Source organism: Athene noctua, chromosome 1, assembly GCF_965140245.1.
Source record: "Athene noctua chromosome 1, bAthNoc1.hap1.1, whole genome shotgun sequence".
NCBI classification, from domain to species: Eukaryota; Metazoa; Chordata; class Aves; order Strigiformes; family Strigidae; genus Athene; species Athene noctua.
The window spans coordinates 52,544,295-52,564,580 of NC_134037.1; the positions used below are offsets into that span (position 1 = coordinate 52,544,295).

The 20,286-nt window shown below is 39.9% G+C and overlaps 1 protein-coding gene across 1 annotated transcript in view; it reads right to left on the reverse strand.

Annotated features, from left to right (window-relative positions):
• Positions 1 to 20,115, reverse strand: part of SESN1 (sestrin 1) — an 84,177-nt gene extending 64,062 nt beyond the window's left edge. Inside the window, exon 1 of the mRNA XM_074896144.1 lies at positions 19,430 to 20,115. Within this exon, the coding sequence (XP_074752245.1) occupies positions 19,430 to 19,711 (282 nt within the window). The 5' untranslated portion in view covers positions 19,712 to 20,115. The remainder of the gene's footprint in view (positions 1 to 19,429) is intronic.
• Between the last annotated feature and the right edge of the window lie 171 nt (positions 20,116 to 20,286).

A 20,286-nucleotide genomic window follows, 5' to 3' on the forward strand; every position in this document is an offset into this window, starting at 1 on the left:
CATCTTGGGAGCCTAGGCATGTAAAAGGCATGACTTTGAATCACCTCAGGCAGAAAAGGTGCTGAACCTAGAGTCCTCACTCTTTGGGAATGCTCTAACCACTAAGCTATTACTCAGGAGTGGGAGGGGTAGCCCGGGTTTGTTTTGTGCGAAGCCCATCTGATAGATCTGCAATAAACATGCTCCTAGAACACCACGTTCTGTGAGCTCTGAGGGCAGAGAGGGAAACATTTAATCTCTGGATCCAGAGTGAGTTTAAGCATAGGTGTGGAACTATTACCCACTCTCAAAACTGAAACACTCTTACACATGGCTGAACATCTGATGATGTTCTGCCTAGTTGCTCACTGACTTTACCCACAGCATTAGAAGGATCCTGCATGGTGAAGCTCTGATTTGGGGCATAAACACAAGCTTTCTGAACTTAGCTATGGTCTTTGGGCTGCAGAACTGTCTTTCAGTGACTTAGTGAAAACCAGGACCTCTGTGTTGCTGAATAATTATCATACAGAACAGAGGAATCCCCATGTTGTCAACCATAAGTGCCACCAATCTTAAAAAAAAAACCAAAAAAAACAAACAACAAAACCCAACAAACCAAACAAACAAAAAAAAAACCCAACAAAAACCTATGTACTATAAAAACAACAAGTTTGAAAAGCAAAGCATTCTGATGCTGGGAACTATCAGCAATTGAGTCTGTCTAGATGATTCCAACTTTCAACTTTAAAGTTTACATTCTAGTATAGGGAAAACTTCTGTTAGGGTTACCTCTTTCTACAGAGCCATCTGTTCCAGAACCTCATCTCTTTTGTTGTTACTGTGAGCTATATATCACAAACTAAGCAGGACAAACTGGTCAATGAAAATACTGCATAGTAAGCTCTATTACAATCATGATCTAAATGTACACCAAGTGTCTGAACTACCATTCAAATCATCTGTAAGAGTCTATCCAATGCATACCCAGAGCTGTAAGAAGCAGTACAGTCTTGCATATGAAAACACCTCAAAGATACAAGCTGTGTAACTCTTTCAGTTGCATACATATAGTAAGGGAGTTGAAAGAATTTGAAGAGCATTTTCATCTAAGAGGCCACTAGCTCCAACACTTCTTTTTCCCCCTTCTTTAATTAGAATAATCACCTACGTAGATGTATTAAAGCCTGGTGGTAAAACTCTGGGGATACATGCAGTCTGTTTTCTCATTACTACAGCCAGGTTTGAACTAAGTTGAGCACCCTTCCAGCTAGAAGAGGCCCTGCCATCCTGTCATACAGCAAGAGGGAAGCTAAAATGCAGCACAGCAGCCAGGAAGTTCCACCATGCAGGGTCCCTTTTAGCATGCCTGAGCAAGTCCTTTGTAGTGAACCACAGTCACGGAGCAAATAATCTAGTTTCTTCTAGCAAGTGTGGACTGCCAATGACAATTATCTTTTCCACTATCTTTCTTTATAATAGTGGACAATTACCAGTATTTAAATAGATTTTTCCAAAACTCATCCTGAACAATGCAGTAGCTTTGCTCTGATAGAAAAAAAAAAGGTAGCAAACAGCAACACTACCACACAACACATGATTTCACTTTACAGGTAATACAGTTCAGCAGAAAAATTGATTTTGTTTAGAGATAGCATAAGCACATTCATTGGTTAAGTTTTGTTTAATATGAGCTAAAAAAGTCCCAGAACATTAAATGTCAGCCATCTCGCCTCAACTAGAATCTACTCTTTTGTAATCTCTCAAATTAGAAAATTGGTTAACTGCCACATGCTAATTTAAAATTCTTCATGGGTAAGCTCATAATTAAAGTTAGGAGTTATTCACCTAAATTGTCTGACAATTTCATTTCCCTCTCTTGATAGATCCTTCAGAAAAAAGAAAACAGACTGCTTATGGCTATTATTTTCTCCTAGTACCTATGCTAGTATTTTCTGATTAGATCAGAGAAAGTCTACGCCATGGCCAGCAACAGAAGGCACCATCATACATACTCAGAAAACTGATTTCCTTCACAACCTTGGCTTTTTGACCCCAACTGTTTCAACTATTAAAATGTCACTACAGTTGGGTAAGGTTTTTTGCTGTTAGTTTCTTTAAATATGTGGGAAATGCATGTCTCCTGTGTTCAGAAGAGGTGAATTCTTGCTGTATGTGCATTCTTTTTCGTTTGTTTTTTAAAGACATATTGATGAAAAGACTTGATTAACACTACAGAGATCAAATTTGGGAAGTTTCAGTTGAAGATAAATTCCTAATAAAACTGAGATACTGAAAATCAGGAATTCAAATAAAAATAGGCATGCAACTTTAATATAGTGGTGGGCATTCATAACTAACAAATGAAGTGCTATAATGATCTGGTTCACATACTATCATAAACTTATTACGTGTGCTCCTCTTTTCCCTTTCCCACAACTATATTACTCATTATTACTTTTATACCTAGGTAGAGAAGTCAGTCGCTTACAATTATATAATTTTAAAAGAAAACTAGTAAGATATCACCAATGAAAAATACCTAAAAATATGCCCCATCTCAAGAAGCTTTCAGGTTACTATTCTGTAACCAGAAATAGCACAGGACAGTAAGTTAAGGACAGCAGTTTCATTTTTCAAGTTTTAGAATAATAGAACTCAATTCACAGTGATGTTACTTCAAACAAATCAAAAACTGGAAATAAAACATGAGACATGAAGTCTCCCCCAAGTGTTCCTTCAAATTCATTACAACTTTCTGCAGTGAGTACATCAGCTTCAGTTCATTTAGATCACGTACACATTAAAACAAACCTGGGTAAGAAACAAAAGAATATGGATACTATCCAAGGAAAATGGGTTGCTCTAGTACAGCTAGGGATCTAAAAAACTATTATTCCTGTCTCCAAGAAGCCTGGCAGGGCTGAACTGTAGCAGGTTGTCAACTCAAGACTGCTACCAAACCCTTTCCCTGTGGAATTCTATGAAGCACGCTCAAGGGAGCAAGAGTTTGCTTAAGCTAATTTAACTGTAAGCACTGGGAGGGACTTTATTTACTGCTATGGTAACTGGCACACCTGGTAGCCCACAATCAGTGAGCCAATTTAGTCCTGAAAATGCTGCAGCTGCACTCGGATGACATTACATTTAACCTCCTAGTCCCTGCTAAAAGGTACACCACCACACAAATAGAGATACTGTGTTTCCAGGCTCAATGTGGCACATCCAAAACCTCTCTCTTATCTCTACTCACAATGTAACTTCTCAGATTAAAGAGACAACCACGACTGTCAGCTTGGTACAATGATCACAAACCTTATGGCCACAAAAGATCAGGAAAGCTGAAACCTGTAAGAGGAAACACACAATTGTTCATAATAGAAGGAAGTACTAATAATGTTTTGAAATGGAATCCTGCAGCAAGGTATCAAGATGCTTTTGGACAGACCAACCAGCACACAGCCTTACTCCTGCAAACACATGTATGCTTCACTTCACCACACATGAGCAGTCCTGTTAATTCAAGGCTGCTCCCAGTAAAAACATTAAGCAGTTGTAAATTTTTTCAGGATAATGTCAAAATTGCCTGTTGTACACAATATTTTTAATGAAGTACCTGCTGGTTTATTTTTCATAATTCTTTGATCATCAGATAGTAATAATGTAACTACTCTCAGTAAACAGTTCCCACTGCCAATGTGACACTAGGCGGCCAAAATGCTACTGCTAAGACAACAAATACTCCAGTTCAAAAAAATCTTCGGAAAAAAACCCCAAAAAACCAAAAAGCCACCCACAACAATTTTCTAATTAAACATATTTGTTTAATACCATAATAAGGGACATAGGGATAAAAACCTTTCACCTGAAGAAAAAAAATGCTTTGCTCTTGTGGTACAAGAAAAATCTGACCTATTTCTGTAGCACAACATAATTTTTCTTTTGCCTCTCAAAAAAAAAAAAATCCCAGTAGCTGAACTTTAAACAAGCCACAAAAATATGTATTTCATTCTAGTTTTCTGAAGTTAACATATTTATAAGTGTTGTAAGAAAGAAACGGGATAAATAAACATTGTGACTGGCAAAACTATTTTAGCATGTTTCACTTTTCACCAAAATCCTTGTTCAGCTCACCTCAATCTGAAAATTGTACTACAGCTACTTAGTTGGGTAAAATCCTTCATCCCACCTCAGAGGGCCTTAGAAACTTCCTCACCGCTTTGGCTTCAATATAGAGCACTTTTGCACTAAGGCAAATTAATTTCCCAAGCAGCTAGATAACAGGTTTCAAATTCCAGTTCAGTCCAGCTCCCACTCATGCTTGAATGGGATACTCATACACCCAAGGCAAATGCTCTAAGATATTTACTACTTTAAAGAAAAACATGCAATTTCTACTGCTGGAGAAGATCTGCTTTGTCTCTTCAACTGCCCTCTCAAGTCACTGATCTGAGAGGGGCAAAGCGGAGTGGAATGCGAGACCTTCATGCTCGTGGTTTTTTGGCCATTCTAAGCCTATTTTTCTTTCTAGTCTTCATGGGATTTTCACATGTTGCTGAGGAAGGTTTACCCTGCAAATGCTTTGTCAAAAGCAGTACATTTTCACAAAAAGTTTTTATTTTGATATGCCAATTATCTTTAAAGCCACCAAGCAAACACCGATATCCCAGCAAATTCTAAACGTCACTCTAAAAACACACCAAAGAACTAGGTGAAATACTATGGTGGGTTGACTTTGGCTGGACAGTGGGTGCCCACCAAAGCCTCTCTATCACTTCCCCTCCTCAGCTGGACAGGGGACAGAATATAACAAAAGGTTCATGGGTCAAAATAAGGACAAGGAGAGATCACTCGCCAATTACTGTCACAGACAAAACAGACTTGACTGGGGAAGATTAGTTTAATCCATTACCAATCAAATCAGAGTAGGATAACAAGAAATAAAATCAAATCTTAAAAACACTTTACCCCCACTCCTCCCTTTTTCCTGGTCTCAACTTTACCCCCACTTTTCTCTACCTCCCCATCCCCGTGTGCTGCTGCAGGGGAGGAGAGGGGGTTCTGGTCAGTTCATCACACCCTGTCTCTGTCACTCCTCCTTCCTCCTCAGGAGGAGAACTCCTCACGCTTTTGCCCTGCTCCAGTGTGGGTCCCTTCCATGGGGTGCAGGCCTTCAGGAACAGAGTGCTCCTGTGTGGGTACACCATGGGGTCACAAGTCCTGCCAGGAGCCTCCTTCAATGTGGGCTCCTCTCCACGGGGTCACAGCCTCCTTCAGCCACATCCCCCTGCTCTGCCATGGGGTCTTCCCTGGCCCGCAGGTGGATCTCTGCTCCACCATGGACCTCCCCGGGCTGCAGGTGGATCTCTGCTCCACCATGGACCTCCACGGGCTGCAGGGCACAGCTGCCTCACCATGGGCTTCACCATGGGCTTCAGGGGAATCTCTGCTCCAGTGCCTGGAGCATCTCCTCCCCCTCCTTCTTCACTGACCTTGGTGTCTGCAGAGTAGTTCCTCTCACATATTCTCACGCCTCTCTCCGGCTGCAGTTGCACAGGTTTTTTTCCCCCATCCTTAAATATGTTATGCCAGAGATGCTACCACCGTTGCCAATTGGCTTGGCCCTGACCAGCAGCAGGTCCCACTTGGAGGCGGCTGGCATTGACTCCATTGGACATAAGGGAAGCTTCTAGCAGCTTCTCACAGAAACCACCCCTGTAGCCCCCCTACTACCATGCAAACCTTACACACAAACCCAATACAAATAAGAGCCAAGGGGAGAAAAAAAATCCATTCTTTATTTAATAACCTGCCCCACACATGTCCTCGACTTATTTCCCCTACAAGAGAGAAATAAAAAAGATTATTGTAAGGCATTTCTAGAGTTTTATAATTTGCTTCAGTAATGACAGTATCCCCTTTAGGACACTCTCCTGCAGATTACTCTGGATTTCCAACTCAGAGCATACTCTCTGAAGAGTCATAATCCCATCTAATTAAGTGAAAGAAAGCAACCACTGCAAGGACAGAATAGCTGTTTCTCTTCTGTGTTTGCTTATAATAATCATATTGTTGCAGCAGAATATTATACAGCATGCTGATTCAATTATTTATTCATTCTAACCTTCTGAATTAAGAATTCCAGTAATTTCTGAGAATCAAGCTTCTCCCTGCCTTCTCAAATTCCCAAGGTTCTGTACTTCCCAAGCAGAGCTCAATATTCAGAAGCACAAACTATGTAAGAGGTCTCACTCATTTTGAAGAGAAAGTATTTTACAGATTCTATTATCCACATTAAGACTGTCTTAATCTCTAAGAGATGGAGTGCTTGATTTCAGTGAGCATCAGAATCTACCATTGCACCAGATAAAGGAATTGTGTCTCAAATAAGGCTATTAAACTATATTATCCCTGGCTCTGTTACTCACAGAAGGAGAAGACATTTTGCATCATTTCATCCCTAGTAAAATCCCTCCATGCTACTTCAAAATGAAATAAATAATGCTTGGCTTAAGAATTTAGAGTTAGTTCTTTGCTAGATTGCCCGCCTCTTACCATATCGTATATACTTAATAACAATTTACAGCACATGCTCTTTCCCATTTGATTTCCATTTACATTTCTTGGAAGTTTTGGACAACAGAGGAACTCAATGCTTTTTACAAGTCCTACCTGGTTGGATTGTCTACTCTGTTATTTGTAACCAAATATTCAAATACTATATAGAGGAAATATTTAAAGATTAGTATTTTCTGCTGAAGTTATAAAAACACTGACATGATGATACAGATTTGTATGTTTGTTTCTTCTATAGAATCAAGAAATTATCTCCTTATAACTGTCTAAAGCAACTACATAAATAAACTAAATAAAAAAAAAAATCTGAGGTTTTTTATAATATAATTCAAATATATAGCCTTTTTGAAAAATTATAGCATACCCAGATAGTGTCCTAACAGAACTGACATCAAATGAACTACTTTCACATTCAGCAAGTGATAGAGAACCTGTCTCAGTTCCAGATTTCCCCAACTCTAGACAGCAAGGCAGAGCAGTGCCCACTATGAAATCCTATGCTCAACCCTTTATAGTTCCATTCAGTTCAGCACTTGTGCAACAAAGGAGAGACTGTTACATCCAAGGGGCTAACTCACAGAGTATTTACTTGGCAAATCTAGAAAATGTTTTGTGGTGACCCAGAAGAAAGAATATATTTCTCTCTAGCCCATCCCTCCCCAACAACAAGCTCTCTAGCAGGTGCACTGAGACAAGTTTTAAGCCATTCCAGACTGTGCCAAGTACCAGCATGGCCAGGCAGATTTCTGCTTTGGCTAGACTGCTACTGCATGAGAGACTGAGGAAACACAGCAGAGGTCACTATCTGATTAGCACTCAGGCATCTAACCCACTTGATCTCCCAATCAAGGCATCTTTCTGCCAACTTCTGTCTGCAAACAGGAAATAAGAGATGCAAAGTATTACTACTGCAGAATCTCCACATACAGACCAGACTTTGTCACACAGGACAGAACCAGACAGATTATATTAGCAAAGGATGACCTGAGATAAGTTTGCACCAAAGCCATATTTTCAGCATAACATAGCAGACTTTCACTGAAACATACTGCTTTGGCTCTCTCACACCAGCATCCCTGAATAAAGTGCAAACAGTTACAACCACCAACTGAAACAAGCCATTACAAACTGGGGTTAAATGGAGCTGGCACTGAAAAGACAGTTGTCACTGCTGCATTGATGGATTTGCAGCATGATACTGAGGCATCTAGGTAACCAACTCTGAATACCAAAGGTCCCAAACAGTTCCCAGATAGTACACCACTTAGTCCTGAAATTAAGATGCAATGTTACAGGGATTTGGGGATACACCTACATTTTGCCCATTTACTGCAGAGAAAGCTTCTCAGGTTGCAAAATAAGCATTTACAAGGACTCTCAAAATTTCTGATGAGCTGGACTGAGATGAACTGTTTAAACCAACAAGTTTTTTTTCTTCAAGTCTTGTTTCTGGGGTATGGACATTGAACGGTCCACTCCAAAGGCCCATTTTGTCCAAATTCTTCTTTCCACAGTCATGCAAGTCTACAGTTAAACTTTTCATTTGCAGTTAACTATTAAGTTTTCTGATGAAAAAAACTGTATTTTTGACCAGTATTTGACCTTAATGCCATTTCTGTTTATTTAAATAACACTGTTACCGATGCACATTTGTCACTACAGATCTATTTGGAAGTCTATCAATATTACAAATTAAAATCCGATAATCTTTTCTTTCTGACTGAACACACTAACTGGAAGGAAGAGCTTCTTGCCTTGCTTCATATGTAAGTTATTTCCTAAAACAGAACAATTTCTCCATCTGTTCTGCCCCCTACATAAAATCTGATATCTCAGAAGACACTTATTCCTGAAGTCATCTTTAAACTGACAATTTGTGAGTGTACATCTAGAGAAATCCTCAGTTTCCCAAACCTATCAAGAACTGGCTTAGAAGATGGTATTAAAATCTGAATTTATTCTTTGTAAAATGTTTTGGGTTTTTAACTTCAGGACATCTTCTCAAGTATTTTTTTACCAACTATTTTTTTGAGGGAACAGCAACTCATTCAGCTTTCATGTGAGATTTTCAGAATAATCTTCTTGATCATCTTAGGACGCTTTTATGCATGTGCATGAAGATTTATTACTACTGGGAACTACTTTTGTCCCATGTGGCTACCCTACCCCAGAAGATCTGAGATACAGGAATTGTACCTGCCCTTAAAACATGCAAATCTGTGACACACACTACGCTGCTGAAACCTCTAATGCAGACCTCTGGCTCAGAGAGGAGGAACATAGGTGGTTTTACACTGGAAGCACCATGAGGCAGCCATATTTTCCACTGCCCTTAGGAGTAATGATTTGCACCTTGAATTCAGAGTGTATTAAGACTGCACTTCCCCTAAGTCTTTTAGCAGTGTGAGCAAACATACTAGATAACTCAAAAAGTAGAAAAAAAAAAAACACCAAACAATCTATGCTTTAGTATCAGGTATTCACATAATACATGTTATAAAAAGTTAACTACCACCTTCAGAATCTAAAATTTCAAGATATTTTACATTTTGCAATATATTGTCTTCTGCATTAAAAACTATAGCTTGCATTCCTAGTGAAACCTTACCCAAAAACTTGAATCCTTTAACAGAAAGGCCTGACACAAAGCAATGAAAGAAAGAGAAGCAACATCTGACCTTCCCAATTTACATATACTCTTCTTCTGACATATTCCAGACATCAGCCAAGCAGAGTTGCCATGTTCTGAATAGTCAGAAAGGCAGAGCACCAGACGCCAAGATACCAATATGCCTTCTAAAAGCCAGACAAAAACATTACCATTTGGCTTCTTTTCCTGCATCCTGGAACAGAACGGTAGAATAAAAATGTCAGAATTGAGCTTCTCTTATAGAATACTGTTTATATGTTAATTTCTAGGTAAATATAAGCAACTGTTATAAGCATACATCTTTTTTTTTTTTAAAAAAAAAAAAAAAAAAGGTAATTTAGGTAAAGGTACAATGTTTCCAAAACCTTTTCTGTAACACAAGCAGGAAGGACAGAATGGACACATAGGAAGTTAGGGCAAATATCTTCTCCTGATAAGGACTTATCCTCATAACACAACAAGCTCCAGAAAATGTTATGGGCATGGTAGCTGCCAATTATTTACTACTGTTACACAGACATAAGTTTGCATTCAGCATTGATTCAAAATTTAGAGAATTAGAAAGTTTAAGAAATCTTTTTCCTCTCTTCAGTCCTTCTTCTACAGGGAAATCAGTGCAAATCTAGATTAGAACTAAAACTTAAATAAATGGAAAATCCAGACAAACAGTTTAATCTGAGTGGAATGAGCTGTTGGCAAACAAGCTGCATTTTAAAGCTAAAAGTTTCGTTGCACCAAAACACCAGGAACAGTGGAGGCTCACCAACAAGCTGCAATGGAAAAAAATCTTTCAGAAAAGAGGTTCCCTTCCTCCTTCAGAAGAAAAAAAAGCACACAGGAAAGGCTTTAGAGCTTTAAATAAGTTTCCATTTTCAAATTTGTTCCTTCTTTGAACAAATATCGTATTATTCCATGTTTACTCTCTAGGAGTTAAGGAATACTTAATTAAAATATCTATTTCAGAAGAGTAACTGTTTAAAAACAATTTAATAGCAACCAAGAATATGCCAGGGAGGAAAATTTAACAAGGAGGTTGTTACACCTTGAGTCTCAAAACTTAGGCTCACAGAGCTAGTCAGATACTTAGGTAGACAAAGGACTTGCCAGGAAAGATCTGAAACTGAGAAAATCCTATTACTGAGTCCAGAAAGAATAGAATAGTGAAGAGAAGTTACAGTATCTAATTAATTTACAGTAAAAAAACCCTACATGTTTTCAGAAGCACTATGCTTCCCTTTAGCCCAATGCCTGGATTGAAAGTAAATTCTTGTAGTTGCACAGAAGGGAGACACATCAGATTACATGACATAAGTAGCAATACACATTCTAGCATCACCTCTGTTTTTAAAATACTGACCCAATATATTTTGGGGTAATATCCAGGCACTAGTACACAACACTGGGGGTGATACTTTTGACCCAAAATGACCTGAAAGAACAAGTTTGGTTTCTACATAAAGCCGGAGTAAGGAAAATAGTTAATTGTTTACTAGGTTTAAACAGAACTAAACCAGTTCACCTTCCCAACCCAACTTTTGGCAGAAATCTAAACTAAGCCTTCCAGAAGAAGACACAAATTAAAAAAAAAAAAAAGACAAAGTCATTGGAAACATCAAGAAAGTGGTAAACAAGAGAAAAACCACCACTTAACTTTTTGGATTTAATTCATGTGTGGAGATCCAAGTGAAGATTTCCATGTTTCACTTGATTTTTGGAGAGAGCACTAAGTCTTCACCCCCCCACCCCCAAACTGTAAACAACTTACTGGAATAGAAAACCATACTGACAGAAAACCATATTTTTGGAAATTTAAACACTCAGTATCCAATATCCACACGAAAACATACTCAAGCTTTCAAAACTATTTTTCTGTCCCACAATGGTATATTCAGTACTTGTCCACTATGTTTATTTTAAAAGGAGAAACCCTGACCTGAAGTCAAGAGTAAGATGACAAAACAGCAAGTATTTCTTCAGTGCTCAATTTGCACTTGTCAGTGGGACAATGTAATTTTCTTTTAAACAATGTGTTTTGGTCAAGCTAATGGAAGATGTATTATTTTTATATAACTTAGAGTCCATACATTTTTTTTTTATTTAATACTATGTACACCATTTGCTAATTTCTAAACCTTTCCAAATTCTTAGTGCTTTTCACTTTGAGTATCTCCTCAGGACGCAAAAAATTTCTCTGTGAGAAAAACACATCCAAATGCATGCCAACAGCCCCAAATGAAGAGTTATTTATATACTAAATGGGGGAATCATCATAAAATTTTAAGAAAAAGATGAAATAGAAATAAGTTTGCTTTTTGGCAACTTTTAGCAAAATCAGCGCAGAGAGGGGAAGGATCACTGTTACCCAGACAGTGTCAGAGTGAGAAAAATAATAAAATAATAATAAAAAGATAAAGGACTAAGTTGACACTAGCATACATGAATGTGGACTGGAAAGGATCACCTCCAGCTATGAGTTTAGAAGAACAGCCAGCTTCTAAAATTACCTCTAGAAAGAGAAGCAGAAGAAAAAAAAAAAAAGAAAAAGAGTTTGTGTGACTTAGCAACTGCTAGAACAGGAGAACAGATGCTGTTATTTACAAAATGCATTCAAGCTGAATATTTTCTGGTTTCTACAGATCTCTAGATATTAACCCCTATAAAAAAAATTATGTAAGCCACCAATGCACACCTTACAGTTGCTTACCTCATTAGTAAATAATAAGAGCTGAGGAAATGTTCGTATTCAGTTTCTTCAGTTTAAAGCTTTTCAGCACAGTCAAAAAAAAAAATAAAATCAGCCAAGCCAACATTACCAAATGTGTGCTTCACTCCTCACTTGTTTTGAAAATAAAAATTCTAGTTATGATGTCCTGCAAATCAATGCAGCATAAATTTACAGGTCAAGTTACCCCAAACAATTATAAGAAAAAGTTGACTAAGCAAAGCTCATTTCCATACAAGAAGAATGGCATACAGCTAGCATGGAAAATTATGGAAAGGCTCCAAACACAGAAACAGCATTAGGAGTGACCCAGATATCCTACTTTACATCACTTTGAGAACCTCCACTGTTTTCAAGCAGCTCTTTATTCCAACCAAAGACATTCTCAGGGTCAGGCAATTCTGCAGTTGACAAGCTCAACAAAAGAAAATTTCCCTTCGTCTCTCTCAACAAACAGACTGAAACCTTCAGAAAGGAGGCAAGTAGGCTGAAGGAGGGAGGCGTCAGATAAGGCAATATAAGTACTATTGACAATTTAAATTTTTTAAAAAATTGTTCACACCCCTGCTCAGAACATTCCCTGACATGTCAAGATTAAGTCTTCTCCCTTAACTTCTCCAGCCAACCTCATCACATATATGTGATACAGACCCATCATCAGAATGTGTTTACAATAAATATTGCAGAGGCACAGTTCTTTTTGTAGGCTAGCAGAAACTGTAAATAAGACTAAACATTCAAGTGCATCATGTCATTACTTCAGTATCTCTCCCAATATTGAGAAGAGCAAGAGTATCTGAACACCACAAAACAACCCCTTAACAGCAATCTGGCAGAGTGACATGTGGCTTTTGAAGGGAGCACCCTACAATACATAATTAAACCCATTCCACCAAATAGCTGGAAGAGACAGAACATACTTTTGCTCTGAAGTGAACTCACAGAAAAAGGATGTTTTCATTCACTTTACATAAGAGTACTATGGGAAACAGAAACGAGTTTGGCTATTGGCATTGTGCAAGGAGACTAGTCAGCTTCCAGATGGATCAGATTGACCACCACCACTGAATATACTATATTTAAATTCATAGGCTTGAAAAGACTATAAATTTCATCTGAGACACCTCTCCTTGGTGACTGACCAACAGTAAGCATCACAGCGGAAATCAGTATCAGTCAAATTAACTCCAACAAAAAAAAAAATAAAAATCACACAACCTAGCAGATCTGCCTAGCTACAGTTCGAAGTTCACAAGAGAACATTACTTCTGTTATGCAGAAAGGCCAAAAAGACTGAAAACAAAGTTGTGAAGTCATTTATCACAGATTACACCAAAAGCAGATTAAAGATCTGGGAAATTAGCCAGTCTCCTGTAATAGCAGAATCATCAGAATAAACCATTTGAGAGCAAGGAGTGTATTTGAATTTCACTCTTACTACTATTAACGGGCATGCACCACAGAGCTCAGACATGGAAGATACACAAAGCAAAGAGACAGGGAACTCTATTGTGAGAAAAATATCTAGCAATGAAGCAGAACAGTAACTCCTATTTTATCCTCTATGGACAGATATGGACAGAGAGGAGGGGAACTACTACCTCCTCTCCTGGCAGAGGCTTTATTTGTCCCACACACTGTGGCAAAGACGCCAGGATGCCTACTCTGGCTGTGACTAGAAGTTTTCCGATCCTTTCTTGCTCACTGAATTTAAATCCATTCAATATTTTTCCAGGATATGTACAGGTAAGGGTATTCCATTCCATGTCCCCTGCCAAGCAAGCCTAGGTCACAGGCAGTGCCTGAGGGCTGTAATACAAGAGGATGCATATTTGGCTGCTGACATGACCCTTCTCTTGTTATGCACCATACAGCCTTCTGAAAACTATGGGATTCTGTTACATTTAGCCACTAGAGCAGTAGGCCTATGAAAAGAAGAAGGCAGTCTTCTAAGAGTCCTCCCAAGCCCACCCATTGCTTTTCAGTAAGAGACAAAGGCTCCAGACCACAAGTTCCAGTGGTACGTAACTAGTAAATAGTCTTGGAGATCAAAGGGAAAGCACTTGGAGGGTGCGTCCCTCCAAGCAGTTACCAACACAAACACATAAAAAGAGACTGGAAGGAAAATCGTCCAGGTAGCAATGCTCTGCCTTTCCCAGAAAGAGATCAAATAAGCATATCACTGCTGCCTGATGTTTAAAACAGACAAAGAGTTCTAGTGATGAACATGACTGGATAATCTAGGCTATTGCTTTACTGTCCTAATCCTTGAAATTCTCCCCCAAAATGACTAACCCAAGTCTTGCTGGAATTTAGATCAACTGATCATTCATTCTGGCTCATGTTTCCTCCCCTTTTCCAGTGGTCTTTTGATACCCCCCATCCCCCATTTATTTGAGAACATACTGTTTTAGCCTCCTTTTTAGCTGGCTGTACCACCACCAATTTCTTCAAATTTGCTTCACCGAAAAGTCAGGTCTAGAAGACATGATACAAGCTCCCATTAACTATTTACATAATTTTAAATTCTATTGCTATTATCCGGTATTCTTACACTCCCTCCCAGTTTGTAATCTGCAATTCAACAAGTGCAAAACTCTGTTAACCAAGATTGTGCTGGACAGGACCTTGTAGAATCTGTACCAAGATGGTTTTCAAGCTATTTTTACTCACTGCACAGTAGTTTCTGGTTCATAATTTCCTAGCATGTTAATGAGAAGATCACGTAACTACATCTGAAGACTCCAATATATCAACATATTAACATTATAGCATCTCTCTGCACCACAAGGCCTGTTAGTCCATCACAGAAGAAATAGACATGCTGGATTTAAAATCATTTATCCTGGATAAATCTGTTTTGGATGTTGCTCACCTTTTATCTAGGCCCTAAAAATGTGTTTCATCACTGGCCCAGTACTTTGCCTTTGACCTAAAGTTAAAATCCACAAGTTTCCTCTTTATCCCATTCCACTTAGCGCATACCGAAGAAATATGCACCATTATTCTGAGTCTACTACTTCCCTCCATTATCTTCAGATTGCTATCAACTATATGAGATTGCTTCAGCTAGTTTGGGGTTTTTTTAAGCACCTCAGAATGAATTTCATTGGGCCCTACCTGATTGAAAATCTGTTGTTTATCCAAGCAACCTACAGGCTTTTTTCCCCCTAGCCTAGGAGAGTACTAATTACACTTTTATCATGGCTATTAATGACACTGGCTGGATTAACCATTTCAGAGAACATTTAAACACCTCAGCATTATCTCTTAATCCATTAATCGGTGGATCTTTTATTTCTTCCTTTCTTCCAATATCCCTTTTAGCTACACCTCATTATGTATTTGACCATCCCAGTTTTGTTCATACATCTTCATGCATTTCATGTGCACCTTCAGCAACATACAGTTTCCCATTTTTGTATGTTCCTTGTGTTTACATCAATATAGAGATCAATAGAGAACAAAGTTCTTTTTCCATTATTAATCATCCTCTTCAATCAGTGTTTGGTACTGTACTGTTACATTACCTCTCAAAGAGGTTGAGACCAGTTTATTTTTTTTCTTATATTTGCCCCCCGATTCAAGCTTTATGTGCCGAATTCTAAGCTTTCTGACATTTGTGGGTCTTATTCTGCTGTTCTGTTGTCTTTTATCCTATGTAGGCTAACATCTGAAGAACCTACCTCCCACCTATATGTTCTCTTTGTTAATCTATAACACTATTTTTATGAATTTACATACCTTCATAGAGCAGTATGTTCTGCTCAGTCTTTTCCAAAAGACATTATATTGGAGTTTTAATCTCATCATTAAGAGAGATTTTAATTACCAAATTTCGTACTTTTAGTGATTCTGCTCCAGCTACTGACTTACACCTCGTATTTATATTCCAGTCACATACATCTGATTGATCTGATTGAGCCTGGGCAGAATACTTTTAATGATCACACATTACGACCTTGCACTGCTGTTCATTCCCCATGTATTTGTGCAGACACCTGGCATACTAGGTGGAATGACCCACTATTCTGCAAGGTCATAAGCAATATGCTTTAAATACGTGCAAAATACCACATATGCAAGAAGTTAGCAAAAAGGTATGATATATTTGAGGGGTTTATCTCAAAATACACTCATCAAATATTTTCACACGCAAACATTCAAACTCTTTTCACTTGGTTAAAGCATTTCAGTTGAAATATCTTTACAATATTCAAAGATATGTATTTGGTTGAAGTTACTTTATTGACCTTGCTTTTATTAATAAAAGCAAGCAAGGCTTAACTAAAAAAAAAAAGGGGGCTAGTTTGCTGAGACTGTTTTTGCAATAATTCTTACAAAAACAACTTGTCTAAATGAGAAGTTAGACATATTCTTAGGCTAAAAAAATTATATATTATTTTATATATATATATAAAAATATATATAGCCTGCAATAAGAAACTCATTATCCTGAATATAAATAAAGTCAACATAAGTTCACATTAAACAATATTTTTATAGAGTCTGATACAGGTAATACTATTTATTAACAATAGCATTAATAATACTAGTTATTATTATTTATTAATAACAATGAAGAAAGTTGCACACTAAGGATTCCACCATATTTCAGAAAAATTTTCCTCCAGAAAAACAAACAAAAAAACCCACGTAACAAAGGCAGGCTTAAGAGGGATGCCATGCTGACACAGGCTGCTGCCAAGCCTGCAGCTTACCAGCTTACACCAGCCATATAATGCATTCTACTAACTTGCTCCAGACACAAAGCAGCTTAGTTGCTCATGCCTAAATATTTGTTGATCACCCCAACAGAAAAGAGGGCATGAGCCCCAGGAAGAAATAGCTATCAGACCACATGGAAAATTCAAATATTTTATTTTCTTACTGCCCTATCCTGGATGCAGGGCAGAAAGATGAAGAAAACACATTTTACAATTCTCCACTGGGGGTGGGGGGGGAAGGAGGGGAGAGGGATAGAAAAATCTGTCTGGGCTTTGACTACCAGTCCAAGTTGGACCATCCCTCAGGTGAGAGGAAAAGGGACGCACCAGTTCCCAGGAGAATCTTTGGGTTCAAACTTGCCTCTTCCGCCCTGGGCTCAATGTCATTTAATAACTTGGCAGACAATGAGGTTTAGACAGCACAATGGTACATACTGCTGTGGACTTAGAGGTTGTTTCATATCCCAAAACAGGGTGCTAGAGCAATACAAGTGAGTCCTTTAAGTACTGATACTCTTCTGAACAGGATTTCACATTTTTATAATGTTACTAAGTTATTTACCTTTAGAATCACTGCTGAAAGCCACAAGTTCTATGGGATAATTAATTTAATAGTTTTCTTTATCTGCCATCTTCATTGCAGAGATTTGAATACAATTCCTCTTGGCCATGAAATCATAGAAAACCATGTCACACCTGACAACAGTCCACAGCACCCAAAATGGAATTCTTCCGCAAATGCAGATCCAAAGATTACAACAAAAATGTTCATTTATGTGTACACCCATAAGAACTAAGACCTGCCACTCTACAGTCATATAGAATACTTCTCTTTTAGAACTACTCCCTAAAAAGTTATAAAAGCAGCTTTTAAAGATCTTCTTAAAGTAATGTTGTATTTGATTTGATTTTAAATTGTTAAACCTTTACTGCAGCTTTCGTGTATACATTTTGGTTTCATGTCTATTATATCTCTCACATCTATTTTTATTAATCAAGCCAGCTACAACCATGGGATTTGAGTTTGCTGTATCAAGATGGACTTATTGTCTGCCAGAATTTTGGCCTATTTAAAAAAATCTACTAATAAAGTTACTAAACAAGACTAATAGTTGAACATGCCAGTAACTTCATGTATAAAAACCTTAAAGGGAGTAATCAGATCATATATTCTGACCTCCTCCAAGACTTAGGTGGGAGATCACCACCTGTTTGGCCTTTGAATAGACTCTGATAACTTGTGCCTGATAAAAGCAAGTCTTCCCTTTGCAGTCTGTCCCTGTGACTCATCATTCTCACTGGTAATGGACTCACTTCTCATCTGAATCTTTAACAGGAAAGATGTTGATGCAAAGGTGCCAGATTAAGTTTTCAACTTGAATATTCAAGTTGGTCTTGGGTTTTTTTGTTGGCTCATTGGTTTGTGTTTTTAAAGGAAAGCAGTATAGCTGTCAAACCTTTCACATAGACCATATGTTGTATTTATAGCTCATACTGACAAAATCTTTGTGAAAAATGCCCCATACAGTCCAAACTGTATAAAATAAATTATACTGTATTTATCACACTGCACACTATTAAGAAGTTAGACAAAACAAAGAGAGCCTCTCTCAGCTACAATAATCCAAACCCAGAATTTCTCTGAACCACTTTAAAGTAGGACAGAACAAAAATGGATCTATATACAAGTTCCTTTAAAATACTTACATACGGGTATGTTTATATATAATAATATGCAATGTTTTATATAATACATATATGTGTGTATTTATGTATTCTAATATCTATCAATCATGTTTATACATATATTCCCCCCCCCATTCCCCTATATTAAACCTGTTAATGTTCAGGGGAAAAAAGCATAATAGTGGGAATCAGGCAGCTAGCTCCAAGCACAGCTCTATGTATTAACTTGTGATTAAATGAGATACCTGAACTTTCTTTTCCTAGTCTGCAGCAAGCAGTATTTTTAGCCGTGCTGCTGGACCCGTTGATACAAGCCCTACAACAGAATTTCAAGACCTGCACAAAAACTTTAAGTGAGCAAGAGAACTGCAATGCGAGAAACTATAATTAGACTGTAACAGTGGAAGAGTACAAAGCAAAATTTATTTTTGTTAGCATAAAAGGTCAGTAAATGTAATCCTCTACTGGCTCGGCCGCCTGTAAACTGTAAAAAAAAAAAAAAACCCACACCACAGTTTGGATCTTACCGATTCCAGTGGACAAACTATTTACAAAGAAACAGCAAAAAGGGAATTTTGACACGCTCTTCTTTAAGCATCTTGAAGCTCGTACGGCTGTTAAAAAGCTCAAAAACTTCCCATACTGATTTATAATTTTAATTAGCAGCCCTAAATGTTTATACCCAAATTTTTCCTGCTTTTGTATTGAAGCCAACTGGTAATAGCACTGGTCATACTGACCAAAACTAGAGCATCTAAGCTGTCATTTTAGCATTTCCTTCGGGATGCCCCCACGATCACCTACTTTCCAGCCATTCATCGCTAAATCCTCCCTGCCGGATTGCACTCAAAAACTTGACGCTTTTTTAATACGCCTTTGAATAACGCTTTTCCAAATGCTTCCTCACGGCGGGGACGGGCCGGGGGACGCCATGTAGCACGTACCCCTGCACTAGTCAATCCGACCGGCCTGGGTCAGACGCCCAGGTCGTTGCAGAGCCGAAAGCCGAGGGTGCCCTGCGTGGGTCGGGGCCGTCTCTCCGCTCTCCCGGCCCCGTCCCAGGGCGGAGGTGGGGTCCGCCGTGCTTACCTGCACCCCACCGAGGATCGCCTCGCTCTTCTCCCTCACGTCGGGGAAGGGGCAGCGCTTGGAGAGCATCAGCAGGCGGGCCAGCATCTCGCTCAGCCCGTCGCGGGCGGCGGGAACCAGGAGCCCGTCGGCGGCCCGGGTAGGCGGCACCGCCGCCACGGGGGCAATGGTCTCGCTGCGGCGGAGGACGGCTTGCCCGATGGTGTCCAAGGCGGCGGCGCGGGTGGCAGCGTCGCGGCTGCAGAGCCCGTCCCAGCGCACCTCGCCTTCCCGCTCCTCCATAGGGCCGGCCGGCTGCTCCCCCACCGCCGCCTCAGCAGCCCCGACGCGGCCGCCCCATGGCGGGCTCCCGGCAGCCGCCAACCCGCCCACAAAGACGACAAACGCGGCGGCGAGCGGAGAGACCGCTGCCTGCGCCGCATGGAGGGCAGGGCGGGCGGGCGCTCCCTCAGCCCCGGCGGGCGCCCCCGCCAACAGCCGCCCACCGCCGCCGAGGCTGCCGAGAGAGCGACGCCGCTGGGGCTTCGCCTCTCCCGGCGGGGAGCGGGGCGGCCACCCCCCCGCGGCGCCGGCGGCTCCTCCTCCCCGCCCCGGGCATGGAGGGAAGGGGACGGCCCCAGCGCTGCCTCTCCGGGGCGGCCCCCTCAGCCCTCCCCGCCGGGGCCGGGCCGCCACAAACCCCCGGCGACCCCCTCAGCCGGCAGGGCGGGGGGACAGGCATGGGCGGGGCTACTTCCCGCCCCACACGGGGGGGAACCCCGCATGACGGACGCGTTCGACAGCCAATCGCTTTTCAGCACTCGCAGCCGCCGGCCCAATGGCGGCGGGGAGCGGCCGCGCCTGCAGGGGGGTATTGG